The sequence below is a fragment of the Trichechus manatus genome, unplaced genomic scaffold (genome assembly GCF_000243295.1).
Source record: "Trichechus manatus latirostris isolate Lorelei unplaced genomic scaffold, TriManLat1.0 scaffold00213, whole genome shotgun sequence".
In the NCBI taxonomy this organism is placed as follows: domain Eukaryota; kingdom Metazoa; phylum Chordata; class Mammalia; order Sirenia; family Trichechidae; genus Trichechus; species Trichechus manatus.
Genome location: NW_004444149.1, coordinates 587,138 through 600,592, shown reverse-complemented (window position 1 = coordinate 600,592; position 13,455 = coordinate 587,138). Strand labels below are relative to the sequence as shown.

At 46.4% G+C, this 13,455-nt stretch overlaps 1 protein-coding gene across 1 annotated transcript in view; it reads left to right on the top strand.

The window, feature by feature from the left end:
• Window positions 1-12,188: 12,188 nt before the first annotated feature.
• The window catches only part of HAPLN2 (hyaluronan and proteoglycan link protein 2), a 2,286-nt gene continuing 1,019 nt past the window's right edge, over window positions 12,189-13,455 (top strand). The window contains exons 1-4 of the mRNA XM_004388473.1: window positions 12,189-12,276; window positions 12,500-12,853; window positions 12,994-13,110; window positions 13,250-13,432. Coding sequence (XP_004388530.1) covers window positions 12,189-12,276; window positions 12,500-12,853; window positions 12,994-13,110; window positions 13,250-13,432 — 742 coding nt within the window. The remainder of the gene's footprint in view (window positions 12,277-12,499; window positions 12,854-12,993; window positions 13,111-13,249; window positions 13,433-13,455) is intronic.

The following is a 13,455-nucleotide window of genomic DNA, read 5'->3' as shown; positions in this document are numbered from 1 at the left end:
AAAACATTACGCTAAGTGAAGGAAGCCAGACCCAAAAGCCCACATATTGTAGGATTCCATTTGTATGTTGTTGTTGTCGGGAGCCGTCAAGTTGGTTCTGACTCATAGTGACCCTATGTACAACAGAACGAAACACTGCCCGGTTCTGCACCATCCTCACAATCGCTGTTATGCTTGAGCCCATTGTTGCAGCCACTGTGCCAGTCCATCTCGTTGAGGTTCCTCCTCTTTTTCACTGACCCTCTACTTTACCAAGCATGATGTCTCCTTATCCAGGGACTGATGCCTCCTGACAACATGTCCAAAGTATGTAAGACATAGTCTCACTATCCTTGCTTCTAAGGAGCATTCTGGTTGTACTTCTTCCAAAACAGATTGGTATGTTCTTTTGGCAGTCCACGGCATATTCAATATTCTTCACCAACACCACAATTGAAAGGCATCAATTCTTCTTTCGTCTTCCATTTGTATGTAATGTCCAGAATAGGCAAACCCATAAAGAGAGAAAGCAGATTAGTGGTTGTTAGGAGATATGGGGAGGGGAGAATGGAGAGTGACTGCTAATGGGTACAGGATTTCTTTTGGGGATGATGAAAATGTTCTGGAATCAGACAGAGGTAATGGCTGCACAACCTTGTTAAGATAATAAAAACCACTGGATTGTACACTTCAGAAGGGTGACTTTTATGGCATCTGAATTATATCTAAAAAAAAAAAATCCACAGGCATACTAAAATAACTATGAAGAACACCATCCTGTTACGAACTGTCATCCCTAGGTGATGGGATTATGGATAAGTGTTTCCCCTTCTTCATACCTTGTCCCTTCATTTCAAATTTTCTACAATTAAAATGCATTATTTTATGAGAAAAAGATAATTTAAAAATAGCAAATGGATACGAATCAGAGCTTCCCAGCTCTGAGGGGTTTGGCACAGAGGTAAGGAGAAATACCATCAGCAACAGGGGAAGACCTTCAGGAAGAAGTAAGTGTGGCCTCTGGGATTACGAATTCGGATTCCTTCTGAAATTTTTGCACCAGAATTAAATCCTAAAAGCTAAGATAATTGAGTTATTTTTCTATTTCTTTCCATTCCGGGTTTAAATCTGTGCGAGGTGTTATAAAACCCATACTATGCTAGCACATATCTGTGGCTCGTAAAGTAATATGTCACCTCTTCTCTGAAGAATGAAGCAGTTATTTTTTCTGTCAGTGAAATCTGAGAGGAAGGGAGGAGAAAGTAGCTTGTGGATGCAATTACAATGGGGGATTTTAAAATGCCTATGTAACAAGTACTGGCAATGTTTACCTAATAGAATGTTATTTACTTTTCTTTCTATTGAGAAAAAAAAGAAAAAAGTTGTGCCTGTGTCTTATAGGCTTGTCTCAGACAGGTATTGTTTTCCTAATCCTCAGCCTAGGCAGGTGCTAATTTTTCCACTTCATTAACAGTTTGAGTCTGTGATAAAAAAAAAAAAAATTACAATCCATTGTGTACAGTGGTTTACTATTTCAAAATCCTTTCCATAAACATTATCGTAATTGCCTCTCACCATGATCCGTATCTGCTGGGGTCGCCATGATTTGGAATCAACAGCAACTGATTTGGTTTGTTTGTTTTTTTTTATAGGTAAGTAAGGAGTCCTCGGGTGACACAAACGGTTAACACGCTTAGCTGCTAACCGAAAGGTTGGAGGTTTGAGCTCACCCAGAGGTGCCTCGAAAGAAAGGCCTGATGATCTGCTTCGGAAAAATCAGCCACTGAAAACCCTATGGCGCACAGTTCTACTCTGACCCACATGGGATTGTCATGAGTCAGAGCAGACTCCTTGGCAACTGGTTACCGGTTATAGGTAAGTAACCTGTGGGACAGACAGAGGGGCATAGAGAAAGGAAATGGAATGAGAAGACCATAGTCTCAGCGCTGTGACTACCCTCCCCTGATGCGATCTGCATCATCTCTGAGCATCCTCAGCCTCGGACACCTGGTGATCCCTGCAGCAGTGCACGGGCTGGGTGCAGCGCCTCGCACTCCGCAGGGTCCGAAAAGCGCAAGTGAAGCAGCCTTCTTGCGCCCCCTGCTGGCCCTCTTCTTTGTTACAGGTTACCATTTAAATCACTTAAAAATACACACACAAGCGTAGTCAATGTAACTGAACTGCGCATGTAAAAATTTTTGAAACGGTGTATCTTTGGCTATGTGTATTTTCACCAAAAAAAAAGGTTGAGAAGTTAGAGGGTTGATATGTCGTGGGGTTGTTAACCAATGTCATAAAACAACACGTGTACTACTGTTTCATGAGAAACTATTTGTTCTGTAACCCTTCACCTGAAGTACAATAAATAAATAAATAAATAAATAATAAACACTCAAAACTTAAAAAAAAAAAATACACACACACACATAACATGTGTGTATATAAATGCCTTGAAAGTTTGGAAAGATAGTTCATGGATTGAATTATGTCCCCCCAAAAATGTGTGTATCAGTTTGGCTGGGCCATGATTCCTGGTATTGTATGATTTTCCTATAAATTGTAAATCCTACCTCTATGATGTTAATGAGGGAGAATGGGCAGCAGTTGTGTTAGTGAGGCAGGACCTGATCTACAAGATTGGATTGTATCCTGAGGCAATGTCTTGAGATACAAAAGACAGAAGTGAGCAGTGAGACGGGGGACCTCATACCATATCAAGGAAGCAGTGCCAGGAGCAGAGCGCGTCCTTTGGACCAGGGTCCCTGCGCAGAGAAGCTCCTAGTCCAGGGGAACACCGATGAGAAGGCCGACAGAGAGAAAAAGCCTTCCCCTGGAGGTGATACCCTGAATCTGGACTTTTAGCCTACTTTGATTGTGAGGAAATGAGCTTCTCTTCGTTAAAACCATCCACTTGTGGTATTTCTGTTATGGCAGCACTAGATGACTAAGACAGATAGATAATAAAAAGTTAAAAGTTATTTTCTCTATGTGGTGGGATTAAGGGGGATTTTCATTTTTTAATGTTTTGTGTTTATTAACATTGTAGACAGTGTTTATCATTGGGTAATCAGAAAAAATAGCAATAAAAGTGTCTTTCAATTGTCAAAAAATTATTGTTCTAATATTTATTCTGGTACTTTTTTTATTGTGCTGTAAGTGAAAGTTTACAATTCAAGTCAGTTTCTCATACAAAAATGTATACACACATTGCTGTGTGACCCTAACTGCTCTCCCTATACTGTGACAGCACACTCCTCCTTTCCACCCCTGATTTCCTGTGTCCATTCAGCCAGCTCCTGACCCTCTCTGCCTTCTCATCTCACCCTCAGACAGGAGCTGCCCATTTAGACTCATGTATCTACTTGAGCTAAGAAACACACACCTCACGAGTATCACTTTTTGTCCCATAGTCCAGTCTAATCTTTGTCTGAAGAGTTGGCCTCGGGAATGGTCTCAGCTCTGGGCCAACAGAGAGTCCAGGAGCCATGTATTCCGGGGTCCCTCCAGTCTCAGTCAGACCATTAAGTCTGGTCTTTTTACTAGAATTTGAGTTCTGCACCCCACTTTTTTCCTGCTCCGTCAGGGACTCTATTGTGTTCCCTGTCTGGGTGGTCATTGGTGGTAGCCAGGCACCATCTACTTCTGATATCAGGCTGATGGAGTCTCTGGTTTACTTGGGCCTTTTGTCTCTTGGGCTAATATTTTCCTTGTGTCTTTGGTGTTCTTCATTCTCCTTTACTCCAGGTGGGTTGGGACCAATTGATGCATCTTAGATGGCCACTTGCTAGCTTTTAAGACCCCAGACGCTACTCACCAAAATGAGATGCAGAACATTTTCTTAATAAACTTTGTTATGCCAATTGACCTAGATGTTCCCTGAAACCATGGCCCCCAGACCCCTGCCCCTGCTACTCTGTCCCTCAAAGTGTTTGGTTGTATTCAGGAAACGTCTCAGCTTTGGTTTAGCCCAGTTGTGCTGACTTCGCCTGTAGTGTGTGTTGTACTTCCCTTCATCTAAGATAATTCTTGTCTACTATCTAGTTAGTGAATACTCCTTTCCTTCCCTCCCCACCCGCATAACCATCAAAGAATGTTTTTTTCTGTGTTTAAACCTTTTCCTGAGTTCTTGTAATAGTGATCCCATACAATATTTGTCCTTTTGCAACTGACTGAATTCACTCAGCATAATGACCTCCAGCTTCCTCCATGTTATGATGTTTCACGGCTTCATCGTTGTTCTTTATCGTTGCGTAGTATTCCATTGTGTGGATATACCATAATTTGTTTATCCATTCTTCCATTGATGGGCACCTAGGTTGTTTCCATCTTTTTGCTATTGTGAACAGTGCTGCAATAAACATGGGTGTGCATATATCTATTCGTGTGATGGTTCTTATTTCTCTAGGATATATTCCAAGGAGTGGAATTGCTGGATCATATGGTAGTTCTATTTCTACCTTTTTAAGGAAACGCCAAATCGATTTCCAAAGTGGCTGTTACCATTTTACATTCCCACCAGCAGTGCATAAGTGTTACAGTCTTTCCACAACCTCTCCAACATTTATTATTTTGTGTTTTTTGGATTGGTGCTAGCCTTCTTGGGGTGAGATGGTAACTCATTATAGTTTTGATTTGCATTTCTCTAATGGCTAATGATCCGTGAGCATTTCCTCATGCATCTGTTAGCCGCCTGAATGTTTTCTTTGGTGACATGTCCGTTCATTTCCTTTGCCCATTTTTTAAATTGGGTTATTGGTCTTATTGTTGTTGAGGTGTTGCAGTATCTTGTAGATTTTAGAGATTAGACCCTTATTGGATATGTCATAGCCAAAAATTTTTTTGAGTCTGTGGGTTGTCTTTTTACTCTTTTGGTGAAGTCTTTCGATGAGCATAAGTGTTTGATTTTTAGGAGCTCCCAGTTATCTAGTTCCTTGCAGGTTAACTTCTAACTATACAGCCTGTAAATATCTACACCTTTGTCAACTGTAGATTATTTATCAAAGATATTGTGATGACAAAGTCACATTCCTCGGATGAATCAGATGAGGGTCAAACAGGTTTATTAGAAAATACTCTAGCATGATACCAAAAATTAAATAAACGTAAAAATTAATCAAGCAATCCTCATTTTGTTTTTCCAAGTTTGGAGATAGTAACTATATGTCCTATAGGGTCGCTATGAATCAGAATTGACTTGACGGAACACGACAACAACATATGACCTTGGACGAATTACTCCCCTCTCTGGACATCAGTTTCCCTGTACATAAAGTGGGAATAAAGATACTGTGCTAATATTTTTTCTCCCAGTTGTGAGAATAGGACTTGCTTTTTTAAATTTTTCAAATTCTGGTCTGAGAATGATTGATTAATATTTGAAAATCTTCTTACTTTTGGGATACATTTGACCAATGCGAGCCGGGAAGTGAGAGGGTATACTAAAGTGAGGCCTAGCCTGGGCTGGCTAGAAAGAGAACAGAAGCAGAACTTGGAGACAGAAACCCTGAGGCCTAGAGGCACGATATGGACGTGATAAAATGAAGTCAGGACTTCAAGGCATTTGCAGGGGTCAAAAAACAAAACAAAACAAATACAAACCCATTGCTGTGGATCTTAGAACAGAGAAGAAAAGCCCCATAGGGTTTCCAAGGAGCACCTGGTGGATTTGAACTGCCAACCTTTTGGATGCGGCTGATCCCTTAACCACTGAACCACCTTTGCAGGAGTAGTAGAACAAAAATACAGTTTGTCATGGTTTGAATTATGTCCCCCCAAAAATGTGTGTATCAGTTTGGCTGGGCCATGATTCCTGGTACTGTGTGATTTTCCTGTATGTTGTAAACCTACCTCTATGATGTTAATGAGGGAGGATGGGTGGGAGTTGTGTTAGTAAGGCAGGACTGGATCTACAAGACTGGATTGTGTCCTGAGGCAATCTCTTGAGATATAAAAGACAGAAATGAGCAGAGAGACAGGGGGACCTCATACCATCAAGAAAGCAGTGCTGGGAGCAGAGTGCGTCCTTTGGACCGGGGTCCCCGCGCAGAGAAGCTCCTAGTCTGGGGCAACACTGAAGAGAAGAAGGCTGAGAGAGAGAAAGACTTCCCCTGGAGCTGACACCTTGAATTTGGACTTTTAGCCTACTTTACTGTAAGGAAATAAACTTCTCTTCGTTAAAACCATCCACTTGTGGAATTTCTGTTATAGCAGCACTAGATGACTAAGATACCAACTCTTCCAGTTGTTCACACAACACTCCCAGTAGTAAAATTGAGACCATGCTCCCCATAGGTGAATTAGTTGCCTGGGGCTGCCGTGGCAAAGTACCACAAACTGGGAGGCTTAAAACAGCAGAAAACAATTTCATTCCCTCACCGTTCTAGAGGGCAAGAGTCCTCAATCAAGGTGTTGGCAAGGTCACGCTCTCTCTGAAGGCTCTAGGGAGGAATCCTTCTTTGCCTCTTCTAGTTTCTGGTGGTTGCTGGCAAGCCTGAGCATTCCTTGGCTTGTGGATGTATCACTCCGATCTCTGCCTCCATCTCCATATGGCCTTCTTCCCTGTGTGTCTGGGCGTCCAAATGTCCCTCTTTTTATAAGGACACTAGTCATTGGGTTAGGGCCCACCCTAACCCAGTATGACTTCATCTTAACTTGATTACATCTGCCAAGATCCTCTTTCCAAATAAGGTCATATTCTGAGGTCCCAGGTGATCATAAATTTTGCGGGGACGCTACTCAACCCAGTACACCAGAGGTCAAGAAAATTGGTCAGCTGAACCTAGCTGAAGGATGGAAACTGAGTTTGGGGTGTCAGAGAAAGAGGTCCCAGAACTCCATGTGCCTACCTTACTCCCCTCACCCTGGTCACTAGGTGGCAGGAGGGGCAAAGGTCTCTCCTCAGAAGACACTAGTTCAATGCAAAGATGCCAAGTCAAGCCTGAGCAGTCTTACCCGATTCTTGTTTTGCAGTGTCTTAGGGGAAACAGAGTGAAAACAACCTTGAGTGAACTAAGCCGTTCAGCTATTCACTGTATAGTTATTCCTGTCTGTTCCTTTCACATTCAAATGGTTCTTTGTGCATCTATCAAATAGTTCTATGTGTTCCACCCTGCAAAACTCAGTCTATCTGGGATTTATATACCAGAGACTTCTAAGGCACAGTCAGAAGTGATTTAGGGAGAAAAGAGTGGTAAGGAGGGAGCCTGGGCATGGAGGCAATTACCCAGGCTTTGGAGCCATTTATACTCTCCCCTTGCTCTGTTGGAAGGCTGTTTGTTTTGATTGGGCTGAAGCCAATCAGATGCGCTGGATCAGGGTGTCCTGTCAGAGGAGACAGGGGCTATTTGTCTTCTCTTATGAGAGAGACAGGCCGGGAGGCAGAGGAAAGGGCCTAGAAACATGGATGGAGTGGACAGGGAAAAGACAGTGAATCGGATCACTAAAGAGTGGAGTTGGGATGGACTCCCTAGTATTAAGTATAGACCAAGTGAAGATCCTGGGTTCCTCTGACTTGGAGAGGGACAGAGAGGAGCAAATGAGGGATTAGTGAAGAAAGCAGAAAGTTCTAAGCCTGACTCAACAATGGTGCTCTGTGCGATCTCAGGCAAGCCAATTTCCTCTCCATCTGCTCTTCTTCAGTTGGTAAATGAAGAAGCTAAGTGTCTGAGGTCCCCTCCAGTTTTAATCCCACAAAGCTACTGGATATAGGGTTGTTACACAGAGGGAAAAGAAGGGTAAGAGGCAATTTGAAGCTCTAGAAGTTTCTAAATGACTGTTTACAGGAAGAAACAGAAAGATATGGGCTTATTCTGGGTTGTTGGAAATGCTTTGTATCGTCATCTGGGGGTAGTTGTCGGTTGCGTACACATGTAAAAACTCACCAAGCTGTACACTTCAGATCTGTGCACTTCACTGTGTGTAAATTACACCTCAATACCAGAAGAACAAATCCATTGCCATCCTATAGGATAGAGTAGGACTGCCCCACTGGGTTTCCAAGGAGTAGCTGGTGGATTCAAACTGCCGACCTTTTGGTGAGCAGTCAAGCTCTTAACCACTGTGCCGCCAGGGCTCCTCAATAAAAAGGTTTACACTCCAGCAGCAGTTCATACTTCAGAAAGAGCTTCCTAATAAGAGGGACTTTAGAGAGAGTGAATTTCAACCCAAGGAGGTTAAGGATCTCCCTTCTCTTGAGAATTTTAAACTACCAAGATTGTTCTTTTGGGCTGAAGAGAGCTTTCCAAAGCCCCTCTATGCCAGAAATTCCCAGATTCTTTCCCAGGGACAGAAAAATCCTTCTTGCTGTCTAATTCTCATCTCTCCTATTGCAGTGCCAGCCGCTCATTCTGCCCTCTACAGAGCCCAGCCACTCCCCTGGCCTCAGACAAAATCAGAGCCTTGCAAATTGGAGTGCTGGAGGACCCCATTACAACCATCTCACCACCCATTCTGTCCCCCTGTCCGCCTTCTGTTCTCCTTGGGGATCTCAGTTCCTGTTCTGAGCCCGCCCCCACCCAGGCCCTTTTTCCGGTGGTATGTGCCAGCCGGTCCTGCATCCCACATCCACAGCTGTTGACATTTCGTTGCCATTACCCATGGGATAAAGAAAGGAGCCCTGTGATTCAACAATAGGGGAAAAGAAGGAGACAATGGGAGATTGTGCTTTTGATGGGGTGGGGACAGAGAAGTGAAGGACGGACACGATGGACAGACAGGGGGCTGGGCAGAAGGGGTCAAGTTTCTTGAAGCAGCCGGAGGTCCTGGAAATCTGGTTCCCACCTTGAAAGTTTCTTCCCATAGACAATGCGCACTCAGGCGCTGGAGGACAGAGGTGAGGACTTTGGTGGAGGGTAGGGGGTAGGGGTGTGGGGTACTGCTTGGATGAGGCCCGTACGGAAGTGTGGAAGCAGCCAGAGCTTGACATATAGATCTTTGAGCCTCATTCATAGGTCATTCTCATCCTCATCGGTCCAACAGCCTCCTGCCCACCAATCAATCCACCCCTTCTCTGACCTAAGAACACCTCAAAAGCAACAAGGCACCCCACTTTCTACACTCTTCCAAGTTATCACTCCATCCCTTTCGTGGGTGCCCACCCACTACCCCAAGCCCAGTATCTTCTCCTGGTCCGTGACAGTGAGCTCCACAGATACAGTGGTTGGCCACAGAGCTGGACTCCAGTCACTTAGCCTGGCTTAGTGCAGTGATGGGGCGGGGGAGGGGGTACTAATTCTCCCCTCCTTGGATTCTTCTTTGAGCTCATGGCAGAAATCTTTCCTCAAAGGTGCAAAAGGAGAGACCACGCTGATTAGGTCTTCAAGTCCTAGGACTTTAAGGTACTTGGACCTCCCCGGAGCCCAGGCAACACCTTCACCGGGAACCTCATCGTCAAGCAGGACCAAAAGCTGCTAATCATTGCGCTCTCTGACTCGGTGAAAAGATTAACTTCTACCAGGTAGGCAGTGAAGCTGTTGGCATTCTCTCATTTTCTTTAAGGGGCATGAAGATAACGTGTGTGCACCTGCTTTTTCTCTGCGTGTGTGGTAAAACACATGTAACAAAAGATTTGCCATTTTAACCATTTTAAGAGTACATTTCAGTGACACTGATTATATTTACCATATTGGGCAATTGTCGCCACTATCTATTTCCAAAGGTTTTTCATCATCCCAAACAGAAACCCAGTACTCCTTAAACCATAACTATCCCCCTCCCCCAGCCCCTAGTAACCACTAATAAACCTATGTCTCTAGGCATTTGCCTATTCAAGACATTTTATGTAAGTGGGGTTGATAGAATATTTGTCCTTTTGGGTCTGACTTATTCCGCCCATCATAATGTTTTCAAGGCTCATCCATTTCATAGCATATATCAGAACTTCATTTCTCTTTATGACTTAATAATATTCCTTGGTATTATATACCACATTTTGTTTATCCATTCATCTGTTAATGGACACTTGGATTGTTTCCACCTTCGGGCTATTGTGGATAATTCTGCAATGAATATTGCTGTACAAGTGTCTGGGTCCTTGCTTTCAAGTCGTTTGGGCATATACCTAGGAGTAGAATTGCTGGGTCATATGGTAACTCTATGTTTAACTTTTGAGGTGTGTCCACCTGCTTTGAAATACGGAGACATTGAACAGCGATGAAAAGCTTGAGACTCACTGTCAGATCTGGGTTCAAATCCCAGCAAACCTTCTCTTCTTACTAGTGTGTGACCTCAGTCAAGTTTCTTAAAATTTGTGCACCTTTTATAAAATGGGATTCATAATAGTTCCTACCTCATGGGATTTCTGGGAGGAGTAAATAACTTATATATGTATATATCAGGATGTGTGTGTGTGTGTGTGTGTGTGTGTAGCTAGATAGACAGATGTAAATGTAATGTACTTACAGCAGTCAGGCACATTAAACTTTAAGTACATGTTAACACCTACTAGCATTATCTTTGGTCTCTGAATCGATTTCCCAGTCCCCAGGTTGTACTGTAAAGAAGGGGTTTTCTTGCCCGTGTCCCTGTTCCAGATAGTCTCATTGTTAACCATTAGGACTTCTTTCTGTGTCTAACCTCCATTTCTCCTCCGGCAAGCTCGTTTCTGGCTTTCATATGCAGGAAGACAGAACTCCCGTTCCTTAGCTTCCTCACTCCTTATCAGGGTGTTTCCTCCCTCTCCCCAGGCCCCAACTCTCCTTCTCCCAAGTCCTCAGTGTGAACTCATTCATTAAAACACACACGTTTATTTAGCACCTACTGTGTTCCAGAAGGAGCCCTGGTGGTGCAGTGGTTAAAGCACTTGGCTGCTAACCGAAAGGTCAGCAGTTCAAACCCACCAGCTGCTCCTCAGGAGGAAGATGTGGCAGTCTGCTTCTGTAAAGATTACAGCCTTGGAAACTCCATGTGGCCGTTCTACTCCATCCTATAGGGTCACTAGGAGTCCTTTGGACTTGACTTCAATGGTATTCCAGAAACTATGCTGGGGGAGCTAACACATACATCACACTTACTATGTTTCAAGCACTATTTTAAGCATTTTGCATCTATTAACACATCTAATCTTCACAACCACGCAGTGAGGCAGGTACGCTATTATTGCCCACATTTTACTAATGACGACTCTGAGGCAGAGAGAAGCAATTTGTTCAGAGCCATGCAGTTAGGAAGTGGAGGAACCAGATATGGGAAATGAATAAAACCAGGTCAAGAGGTCCCCAGGTCAATTTTTAAAAAGGAGGGGACAAGGTGATAAAGAATAGATACAATAAAGAAGGGGAAACATGAATTACCAAAATAGACAATTGCATTTAAAAAGGTGTTTTCTAATTACGGGAAAATTTCATTGATATATTTTATCCTTGAGAAAGCCAGTCTGAATTAAGAAAAATATAAACTATACTTTAATGAGAAATACATACGTATTACTTTCCAATTCACACTGCAGATTTAACTGCTAATAAAAGTACTTCTAAGGGGAAAAAAAGACCCCAGTCCTGTGCAGTAGGGAAACTAGACAAGTAGATCACAGTGCATACGGTGGGTCGAACTGGGGTCTAAGGAAAGGTTTCCCGGAAGAAGGGAGACCCAACCTGATGCCTGCGAAAAGCAGGTGAGGGCAAACTTGGACTGTTTTGGGAACTGCTGGACGTCCAGCATGTCTGGAGCGCAGTGCAGGCGGCACAGGTAGTGCGGGGGGGGGGGGGCAAGGCTGGAGGGGCAGAGAGATGCTGAATCAGAGAGAGCCTTGGAAGCCAAGGCTGGGAGATGGACTTCATCCTCGGGGCAATGGGGAGCCACTGTTTTAAGCAGGAGAGTGACATGATCACAGGTTCTCTGACTTCAGGTGGAGAATGAGTGTTGTGGGAGAGAGCAGAGACTGAAGCTGGCAATCCAGATGCCAAGACTTGGGAATTAGCAGCTGTGGTGAGAAGGGGATAGATAAGAGGAAATGCTAAATCAGGACCTACTGACTACATCTGAGAGAAGAGAGATGAGCCCAGGAGGCCCAGGGGAGGGTTTCGTTTACCTCCCCTCCCTGCTTAGGATCCTTTTGCACCATCACCCTCTTTTTCTGCCCCCGTGGCTTCTAGCTGGACAGTCCCCTCTGAGGAATCCCTCGTGGGAGTTCATCCCCAATCCTGCCCCGTTTCCCTCTGTCCTAAGGAACGCCACTCTTTGTCACACAGACAGTCCTGGGCTGAGTCCCGACCATGCCAGGGTGGCTCACCTTCCCCGCACTCTGCAGCTTCCTTCTGCCTTGGACCCTCACCATCTTCCAGATAGCCCTGGGGGACCCAGGTAAGCCCCAGCTCAGCCCAGAATCTGGGGAACATCGTGGGGGAGGCTCCAGGGCTGGGGAAAGTGGTAAGGGTGGCTGTTGAGAGTACCCAGGGAGTGACGGCCATCGCTGAGTGGAGGATTGGGGGAGCCCGGGGAGTGCATTTGGGTGGCAGGGTCTGGAATGGGCACTAGGGACAGTGGGGATCAGGGGGTTCCTGCCACTGTGGCCCCCTCTGCTCAGCGCCCCACCCTGGCCCCCACTACCTTCTGCCCCCCATCCACGAGGTCATTCACTCTCGTCGTGGGGCCACGGCCACTCTACCCTGCGTCCTGGGCGCCCCGCCTCCCAGCTACAAGGTGCGCTGGAGCAAGGTGGAGCCGGGGGAGCTCCGGGAAACGCCGATCCTCATCACCAACGGGCTCCACGCCCGGGGCTACGGGCCCCTGGGGGGACGCGCGAGGATGCGGAGGGGGCATCGCCTAGACGCCTCCCTTGTCATCGCGGGCGTGCGCCTGGAGGACGAGGGCCGGTACCGCTGCGAGCTCATCAACGGCATCGACGACGAGAGCGTGGCGCTCACCCTGCGCCTGGAGGGTGAGGCTCTTGGGCTCCCGCCCCCTCCTCCCGGGCGAGAGTGCGGCCGCCTCGCCTCGGGGCTCCCGGGGCTCCTTTCCCCGCACTCCCAGGCCCCTCTCCTAGGCTGTCCCCTCCCCAGGCTCTCCGCCACCTCCCAGGTGTGGTGTTCCCGTACCAGCCCAGCCGGGGCCGGTACCAGTTCAATTACTACGAGGCCAAGCAGGCGTGCGAGGAGCAGGACGGCCGCCTGGCCACCTACGCGCAGCTGTACCAGGGTGAGTGGCTGCACCCCAGCACCGCCCAGGCCCCCTGCGGGCTGTCACCGGGGCCCCAACAGGGGGTGCGGTGAGCTGGGGGCCCGGCCCCTGCCAGGGACGCCTCTAATTCCCCTCGCCCCTTGCCATCTCCCGCTAGCGTGGACCGAGGGTCTGGACTGGTGTAACGCCGGCTGGCTACTCGACGGCTCCGTGCGCTATCCAGTGCTCACGGCGCGCGCCCCGTGCGGCGGCCGGGGCCGGCCCGGGATCCGCAGCTACGGCCCCCGAGACTGGAAGCGTGACCGCTACGACGCCTTCTGCTTCTCCTCGGCGCTGGCGGGTGAGGGGCGGGGCGGGGGCGGG